The sequence below is a fragment of the Rattus rattus genome, chromosome 1, assembly GCF_011064425.1.
Source record: "Rattus rattus isolate New Zealand chromosome 1, Rrattus_CSIRO_v1, whole genome shotgun sequence".
Taxonomy (NCBI): Eukaryota; Metazoa; Chordata; class Mammalia; order Rodentia; family Muridae; genus Rattus; species Rattus rattus.
Genome location: NC_046154.1, coordinates 60,078,820 through 60,088,355, shown reverse-complemented (window position 1 = coordinate 60,088,355; position 9,536 = coordinate 60,078,820). Strand labels below are relative to the sequence as shown.

Sequence of the window (9,536 nt, the reverse complement as noted above, 5' to 3'; positions counted from 1 at the left end):
ATAATTTTCCTTTTTCTAAGACAAATTACAGAAACCTTCCTCAAAAGACAGCTTTAAGATGTATAAATACTTTAAATATAACATGCTTTCCCATTTGAGACAGTCATAAAGGAAATTACTGGTCTAACTTGATAGTTGACCTAACACTTTTGAAAGGAATCAAGAATGCCAGGGAAAAGAATGCCACACAGAGAGGTCAGGAGAGTAAGGGTCTTCCCTAGGTTTTACTCTCAGTCTATTAGACTACAACTATCATTCACTCACTTCTATAGGGTGACATATTTAGTCAGTGATGGTTTCAAAAGTTTCCCCGGCATGTAAAATCTAACTATATGTTTCTCTGATTGGCCTGACTTTTGCTATAGAAATGTATGTAGTCAATGTCCCTTATGGTGGGTATGGAAAGATGGCACATCTTTTTGCTACCACAGGTTTTATCAGGTACATTGCATTTGCCTTACTGATTAGTAGGCACAAGGACCATAGAACAAGACATGTTGATGGAGGTAGCGGTCCAAAGTCCTAGCACTCAGTAGGCAAAGGATGGAGTGTAGAGTTTCAGGTCACACTGGGACACTAAGCATTACCCAGTCCAAATAAATAATAAATAGATAGATAGATAAATAAATAAATAAGGAAGCAAGCAAGCAAGCTTGGAGCATGTGTTGTTATTCTTTGTTTTCTGATAGCAAAAACAAAACTAAGGCATAGTTCACTGGGAATTTTTGTATAATATACAAGTAATTTCCTGAACGTTGTTAAAAATCAGGCAAAATAACCATGAACTAACTAAATAAGCATTAACGTTAATCTAAAATGTAGTAATAATAAAGCAATCTTCAAAGTATCTTGAGATTTGTAAAGATCTTGTGTGAATAACCCAAAAGAATACAAAAGATAAAGACAGGTATGAAAATATGTAACATATGCATATATACACTTAGAGGAATCTGTAAAGCTTCAAAACTATTACTCAAAAATAACAGCCATGGAAATTTTAGATTTTAATGCACCAGTTTTATTTATCAACTCAAATCATCACCTGTCAGAAGATACTCTAAAAAAAAAAGAAAATGAAAAAATCTCTGGAGGCCAACACACCAGAATATATTAAACATATGGGGATTGGAGTGACGGGCAATTATAAATATTTTCTTCTTTATAAAAAGGTAGTACCTTATGGAATATCCAAGAAATAGCAATTTATAAAACATTCTTAAAAGATGGGTCATATAAGAAATAACAGCAGAGAGTTTTGTGGACAGGAGAATGAACAGGCATTACCAACTCAAGTACACTATTCATCCTTCAAAGAATTAATGTCAGAGGGGGACAAAAACTGGTCCTCACAACACTTTGCAAACTTTCAAGAATTTAAGAGGTGCAACCAGGCACCCAGTTCTTGCTGCTCTAAAGCAGGTCTTAGATTTGCTAGGCCCCTCTCAACACACCAGCAGGGCACTTGGTAGTTGCTTTGCACAACTGGGAACTTGGAAACTCTTTCTCCTTCAGGCCAACGGATTTGGCTTCCGGAAGTGCCCTAGGGTGGGGCTGGAGTGCAGGTCTTAAGCTTCCCCTTGCTGAGGGGCGGGGCGCGGAGCACTACGGGGCGGGGCGCGAGCAAGCTCCACCTCCCTTCGGCCCGCTGGCTAGAGCCAGGGCCCCGGAACGTCCGGGTCATGGGCGCACAGGCCGGTGGCAGTTTCTGGGAGCGATGGCTCCTCGATGGCTCCTGGCGGGCGCGCGCCCTGTTGCTCTAGGTGCAACTGCAGCAGGGCCCGGCGGTACATGACCTCCAGCTTCTCTAGTCGGGCCCGCAGCGCCCTGGGGCTGCCCGGCTCGTCCTCACGGCCTTCGCCTCTCGCCCTGCGGTTGGTGGCGGGCTCGTCCGGGCCGAGGGTTTCGACTGTGGCCTCCCGTTCACCGCTGTCGCCCGGCAGCCGCAGAGCCTGGCGGAAGAGGCTGCGGTTCTCGCGCTTCAGCCGCCGGTTCTCCAGCCTCAGGCGGGCGTTCTCCTCGCGTAGCCGCGCGTTCTGCCGGTCCCGTTCGTCCCGCGCGCGCAAGGCCTCCAGGTGGCTGGCAGCCAGGTCGGCGAAGCGCTCCTCCAGCTGTCGCCGGGCCCCGCCCGCGCGGCCTCGCCAACCCACGCCGCCACCGCAGCCCTCCTGGGCCCGGCCCGGACGGCCCGACTCTCCGCGGCTCCCGCCGCCTTCCCCGCCGCAGCAACCGCGCCGGGTGGCGCAACCACGCATGCGCCACATCGGGTCTGGTCTGGTCGCGCCGCCAGCTCCGTAGGCCGAGGGCCGCGCGCCGGGCGCGGGCGGACTTGGGCCCGGCTGGGCGCTCAGTCGCGGCGGAGGAAGAAAGGTGGCGGGCGGTTCTGGCGGGAGGCCAGGGGAGGCCGGGAGTTGGCCAGAGCTGAGGCGTGTCCTTGTCTCTCGCGGCTGAGCGGCCCCCCTGGGCCTGCAATCGCTGGTCTGCTAACACACGACGCCCCTGGGGAGCGCTCTGTCCGTGCCAGGAAAGCCTTGTCCTCTGCTGGGTGCTGCCACCACTTCCCTGCGGGCCTTGGCACTGCGGGAACACTCCAGCCTTGCCCTGCTCCCCAGCACAGCCGCCAGTGCTTACTTTGCGACTTACATGGCAGTCTTGAAACAAAATGAGTTTTGAGACTGCTGTGGAGCACGTTGCATTCATTTATAAGATTTGAAACCTATCTGCTTAACCACGCCCTTGTGTAAGAAACACCAAACGGTATTGGGCTGAGCACCTGCCCTGAGGGCTCTCTGACTCCAACAGGTAGCACTCCAAATACTTGAGGCAAATCCCTGTTTCTGAACATCCCTTGTGTTGGAACTTAATGATAGTAAAGTTGTACTGGCCTTGTCTCAGGGCAGTCCTTAGAATTTTAAACTACAGTTTTATTTCATATATTTGAGATACAGAATATTCAGAAGTTTCCAAACTATCTGAAGACAATTAGATACATACCTTTATGTAAAGCACATAAGTACTGCTTTTCCTAATGATCTCAACCTACAAAGGCCATGAATTATTGCAAAGTAAACTAAGACTTACACACTGAAGTCAGAATCTTTGGGAAATACATGGTAATAAGAATCTGTGTTTCAAACAAGGTTCTGTTTAATTTTTAGGTACCATGTGGTCTCCAAAACCACCAGACCAAGGAAGTGAACAGGTACTGCCTAGGAGAACTATGGTTTCACTAAGTAGTTAGAAAACCACTCACTGGTTGGGGATTTGGCTCAGTGGTGAGCTTGCTCAGGGCAAGCGTTAAGGCCCCTGGTTCGTCCCCAGTTCCAAAAAAAAAAAGAAAAGAAAAAAAAAAAAGAAAAGAAAAGAAAAAAGGAAAAACACTCAGTTATTGTCCTTTAATTTTTCCAGCTAAAATACCACAAATTTACCTGAGCTCTAGAACAGTCATTTCATAAAATCAGTAACAAAGATGTTTCAAAATTTAAGTGAACTTAGTTTAATAAAAGGCTGCAATTTAAATGTAAATTTTAGGCAGTAAACATTGTAGATAGAACCTGACTTCTCTAAACTACAGAACCTGGACTATGTTGTTAGCATGTCCAGACAGTATAGTATGGAATACTAGTGTTCTAGGAAAGATGATTTGCTCTGGGGTTTAGATGTGACAACTCTTTAATAAAGAGACTTGAATAACTACATACCTCATAATAAAAGTGTAATGTGACACCAGTCACCACCTATATGCTGTAAATTAGGCACTAACCCATTTTATTAACATTCTTTTATTCCATTTATAAAACTATAGTATTTTGCTCTTTTCAGGATTCAAGTTGTGCTTTCTCTTGAATAGTGTCTTACAATCAAATGTTTTCATTGTCTTGTAATGTTTTGCTAAAGAACATTGGCCCTAGTTGAATGGGAAGGTAGGCTTTTGTGCTCTGCTTTAGACCCCACTCAACTTCTGAATGCTTCTGTCTTGGTAATAAAGTAATGCTAAATGTCCTACTAAGCAGATATAACTGATAAGAGAGGATCTCAGTTTATATTGCCAGTATATTTGATACAGCAAATTGTGTGTGTGTGTGTTTGTGAGAGAGAGAGAGAGAGAGAGAGAGAGAGAGAGAGAGAGAGAGAGAGAGACTTTGTCTTTTCAAATGAGAGAAGAGGGAAGGTAGAGAAGGAAAACAAAAAAAAAAGTTGAACAAAAAGATGAGTAGTAACCATGAATGCCTTCTTTTATACCTTATTCATTATTTAATGTGTGGGTAGTTTGTCTGCATGTCTTTGTACCATAAGCGTGCCTGGTCCCCTCAGAGGCCATAAGACAAAAGAGTATAGGATCCTCTGGTAGGTTGTGAGGAGCTGTTTGAGTGTTGGGAATAGAACCTCTAGAAGAACAGCAAGTGCTCTTAACTGCTGAGCCATCTCTCAGAACTTGAAGGTTGCCTTATTAAGAACATTCACCTATGGCTAATGAGTGCATCAGTATTCCTCAACAAGAATTGAAAACAATGTAAGTTCTAAATTAAAGTTGGGGGATAGCAGACTGAGTCAAATGGTCACAGCCAGAATTGTTGGTGTGTACTTGCATTTAGATTTATTTAGAATAATATGTCAATAATTGTATGACCTGGAAATTAATATTGCATTTATTTATTGAAAATGTAGCTAGTGCATTATCCTCATAATTATACAATTGTAAATTATGTCCATATAATTTACAGTGTTCTACACAAAAAAACATCACAATGGTAGATATAATACTATTATTTTATTTAGGTAAAAATTAAAATTAATAAGATAATCACAGAAAATGATTATGGAACTTAGTAAAGTTAAAATATGCAGTGCTTCAGTTGAGGTTAGAAGAAAGAAATATAGGCTACAAGCACTCGTAGGGAAATAAATAAGAAAATATAGGCTACAAGCACTCTTAGGGAAATAAATAAGACTGCTTGTTATATGGACAGATGTTTGTGAAGAGTAGCATCATTTGAAAGTCTTCTTTTCCTGACAATACATGCTTCATGCTCTTCAGCTGTGCGTAATAAGAAGATAAGCAGCAGGGCAGGGAGGGCTGGCCTGAGGGATGGTTAAAGGGACAGAATTTCACTAGTACTGTGACTGTTGTATAGCACATGTGTTGGCTAGCAAGCTGTGGTGACCTCCAGGGAACTACTTCAACCTTTTTAAAACAGATTGATTATTTATTTACTTATTTATTTATGTATTTACTTAATGTATGTAAATACACTGTTTCAGACACACCAGAAGAGGGCAACAGATCCCATTACAAATGGTTGTGAGCCACCCTGTGTTTGCTGGGAATTGAACTCGGGACCTCTGGAAGACCAGTCAATGCTCTGAACTGCTGAGCCATCTCTCCAGCCCAACCTTTTCTTTTTCCTTTTCTTTTATTTGCTTTTCTTTTCTTTTTTAATTTCAAGGATTATTTCTACAATACTCCTAAATGAGGTTTGGAATTGTTAAAAAAAATAAATGCAGGCTTTGTTATTCTACTCAAGGAATTCTATCACATCTAATTCCTATAAAGAGGACTTTTCATACTTACCTAGTTGTCCTTCCCTTATTCCCCATGGCCAATCTTATTCAACAACCTACATTTTGTGTTTAAGAGTATTCTCCTCAGTTGGTAAAATGAATTAACTGATGAAATTACCATCATTGTATCTGTTAGTCTATAATGCCTCAAAATACTTTTATAAATCTTGCAGTTGAGAAAAGGTATATCCGCATTGGTGTGAAGTTTTTATTTGGCCTACAGTTGACCTACTTATTTTTTCTCAAAGCAAATTTCGAATTACAGTTATTGACTTTGTTATATAATTCAAACTAACAATCTAATCTTGATTAGAATAGTGCCCTATCGAGAGCCCTTGCTTCCAACTCCAACTCCTCCTCCTAAAACAGAGAACCGGTGGCCATCTCTGAAACATGATCTTCACCCAGGGACTGAATCAGCCAGACCTATGAAACATGATCCCTGCTGCATAAACCATTCAATTTAAGTACATTTTATAGCATCTAGAGCTGCTGATGTTTCTGTTGTATCTTGGTCATTTGCATCATAAAGGACCTGGTAATATGAAATTTATATCCCACTACTCCTAAATCTTAGTCATTTCATGATACATTCTGCAGCTTCAGAGAACAGACATGATGGTTATACTCCTAATTTGGGCTCTATGATGGATAATCTTGAATGTCAACTCAACAGGATCTAGAATCAACTTAGAGAGTTGCCTTTGCACAGACAGATCTGTGAGAGCTTTTCCAAGAAGGAATAACTGGAGGTAGAATTATCCAGAATGTGTGCCACATTCTCTCTGAAGGACAGATATAAAGAGGTCCAAGGAAAAGGAAATGCTGCTTACCTGCCTGCCTTTCCTTCTTGCTGGTGAGTGTATTTATCCCTTTATTCTACTGTTGTGTTGCTACTGCTGCTGCTGTTTCTGTGACTGACTTTCCTTATGATACTGGGCCCTAGCTTCTTCAACTTCACAGACTGGAGGCCATGAGTGCTGCAGGAATCCTTCAGGCCTCCAGTGCGAGGTTTGGGTTACTGAGCCACCCATGCTCATAGACTGAGCAGTTCTCATGTTCTCTGCATCTGCAGCATGCTTTTACTGGTTAGTTTATGTCACCTTACACAAGCCAGAGTCATTTGGGAAGAAGGAGCCTCATTTGTGGAAATGCCTACTAGTTTGGCCAGTGGGCAGTCCTGTAGTGCATTTTCTTGATTGATGATTGACAGGAGGAACCAGATCACTGTGGGTAATTCTCCTCACCCTGCTGAGCTGGTGCTCTGGGTGCTATAAGACAACAGACTTAGCACAGCATAGGAGCAAGGTAATAGATGGCAAGAGCTTATGGCCTCAACATCAGCCCCTGTCTGAGTCCCTGCTGTGACTTCCTTATGTGACAGATTGAGCAATAGAACTGAAAGCTGACATAAACCCTTTCCTCCAAAATTGATCATGATCTTTCATCACAGCAGTAGAAACCCTAACAAAGGCAGCACTGATGACCACTGTGGAATCATCAGCCCTATCCTATAAGCCAATCTAAGAAATCCATTTTTACAATTCATTCTAAAAGTTTTATTGTTCTAGAGAATTCTAATACAGTATCATTATTTCAATATATACACATATCAAAACACCATTGTTATAGACCATCAGTATATACAAATGTTATTTACCATTCATACTTCAACAAAACAGAAAAAAGAAAATAATATTGGTGAAATAATACCTCTAAACAATAGGTTTTAACCTGGCACTGAAATTCCTTATTGTGTCTTATATGGTAAACATTTCTCATGTAAATGGATCTTCAAAAACAAGTGAACTCCTGGTTTTAGTGAACTACTTCATTGTGTGAAGGTAAGGATAGGTTGGAAGTATGAGAAGCACAGAGAGAAAACTATTTCTTAGGTGACTGCAGCATGGACAACATTCATTTATTCTTTATTATCCTGGATAATGTCTTGTCTTTTTCTTTTTTTACCCTAGGGTTAGGGTGTATGTAAGGGACAAAACTTTATGTAGTTCATACACTGGCTTTGAATTCTCTGTGAGGAGCTAAGGCTGGTCTTTAACTCCTAATCTTCTTGCTTCCACTTTCAAATAACTAAGATGTTAGTTCTACACTACTTTCAAAAATTCAGGAGGCTGAGAAAGGAGAATCAAGACCCTATCTCAAGAAAAATAAATTATTAGGTAAAACTGATAGTCATTTTAACAGATTTTGGTAATAGAAGTTTGCCCAGAAATTCTCTTGTATTTTTGCCTTATCCAGACTGAAGTAGGAAAGTGACTTGCTCTAATTCTTAGTAATAAGCTCCACTAATCACTGGTATTAATATGTATTAATTTTATTTTACATATGAGCGTTTTACATATACGTTAAAACTATAATAATAATAAAGAGTCTGTATTGAGACACATTCAGATTTGATTATGTCACATCCATCCTAGTTCTGTTGCCTAGGGTAGTCTCCTAAAGCCATGGTTCACTCACTTTTCATCTGAGAATAAAAATAGGATCTTCTGTTTGTTTGTTTGTTTGGTTTTTTTTGAAGGCATGCATATCTTAAACATAGAAGCAGCTAGCAGGAGGTTTTTAATAACTCCAGGATATTATTATCCTGTGGTTTGATTTTATTTTATGCGGTAGACATTTGTAGAATGATTTCTTATGAATAGTCAATGCCATTTAAAACTCTCATTTGAGTTTCTTGACTAAGGAGCTACCCCAAATATAAGATGCTGTCCCAATGGTGATATGATTCTTATTTCTTGATAGTTCTCATTAAATGTTTGGGTTTTAAAATCCATATTCTGTAAGCCCATTGTGCTGAGGAGTTTGGTTAATCACATTCTGAGCTTCATGTTTGCTAATATTCTCCCTGAAGCCTGGGCTGAGCTTGGTTCATTTTCCAAAAGCAGATTTATTACGGTTATGAAGAGCAAGTATCGATGCTCGGGAGTGTGAAGACCTCTTTATTGGAATAATTACTGGAGAGTTAGGAATTGTAAATATTGATTGCATTTATTTAGTCTTTTGATATGGGCAAAAATATTAAAAGCCATCAAACACCAGCATTGCCTTTCACCAGCATCATTTAGTTCTAGCTTGAGGGAAAATTGTGACATAAACAAAAGCAGTGTGACTTATCTGTCTTAATTAGGACATTTTCTATACTGAAGGAAATACCCTTCTTCGAGCATGATATAAAACACTAGCCAGACTAATAAAAGAAGGTAAGTGTGATGCAGGCTAGCATACAATAGTGGGGCCTAGAGCAGAAGTTATCTGCACAGGATAACAGACCCACAAGACCATTGTTCCACTTTTTCATGCTATATTTCTGGAAATTTGCATTGTTCCTCAAAGGATCTAAAACTGTAGTATTCATTAGCCACATGTGTATTTTAAAGGCAATCTTCAGATTAGTTCCTAGCTTACACTGGCCACAATCCCAAGGTGCCCCAGTCACATGTAGCTGTGGCATGTGGGGGTGGTAGTTGTTAGCACAGAGAGATCCTGTAGGCAGCAATGAGACTAGTCACATGCCCTACTCCCCACTCAAATTGTTGCTTCAGCTTCAGGAACTATGTTGAAATTGATAGTGAAAAACCTACAAGAGACATTTTCAGCATTTTACTCTATACACAGTTTCATGCAACTGAACAGTTTTCTTCTGAGCATATGGATGGAAATCCATCCTATTCTATACTTGTCTGGGCTAGTATTTGGTGTTATTTGACCTAATATAGTCACATGGTATGGTAGTTTAAATGAGAACTACCACCATAGGATCAAGCATTTGACTATTTGGTTGCTCGTTAGAATGACTCTTCTTGGGAAACTTAAAGGGGATATTGCCTTGCTGACAGAAGTATTTCTTGGGGAAATGGATTTGGGAGATCAGAGCCTCTCTTTAGTTCTAGCGTGTTCTCCATGTCATGTCTGCACTTGAAGATTTGAGATCTCAGGTTCCAGCTCCTGCTGTT

The 9,536-nt window shown here is 41.0% G+C and overlaps 1 protein-coding gene across 1 annotated transcript; it reads right to left on the bottom strand.

The window, feature by feature from the left end:
* Positions 1 to 1,076: 1,076 nt before the first annotated feature.
* Positions 1,077 to 2,641, bottom strand: Tusc1 (tumor suppressor candidate 1). Its single transcript, XM_032901980.1, has one exon. The coding sequence runs from the start codon at positions 2,259 to 2,261 to the stop codon at positions 1,650 to 1,652; it is 612 nt and encodes a 203-aa protein (XP_032757871.1). The 5' UTR covers positions 2,262 to 2,641; the 3' UTR covers positions 1,077 to 1,649.
* Between the last annotated feature and the right edge of the window lie 6,895 nt (positions 2,642 to 9,536).

What these genes read in the sequence shown, in the direction of transcription:
- Tusc1 (XM_032901980.1), bottom strand. Translation starts at nt 2,261, where the DNA reads ATGTGGCGCATGCGTGGTTGCGCCACCCGGCGCGGTTGCTGCGGCGGG.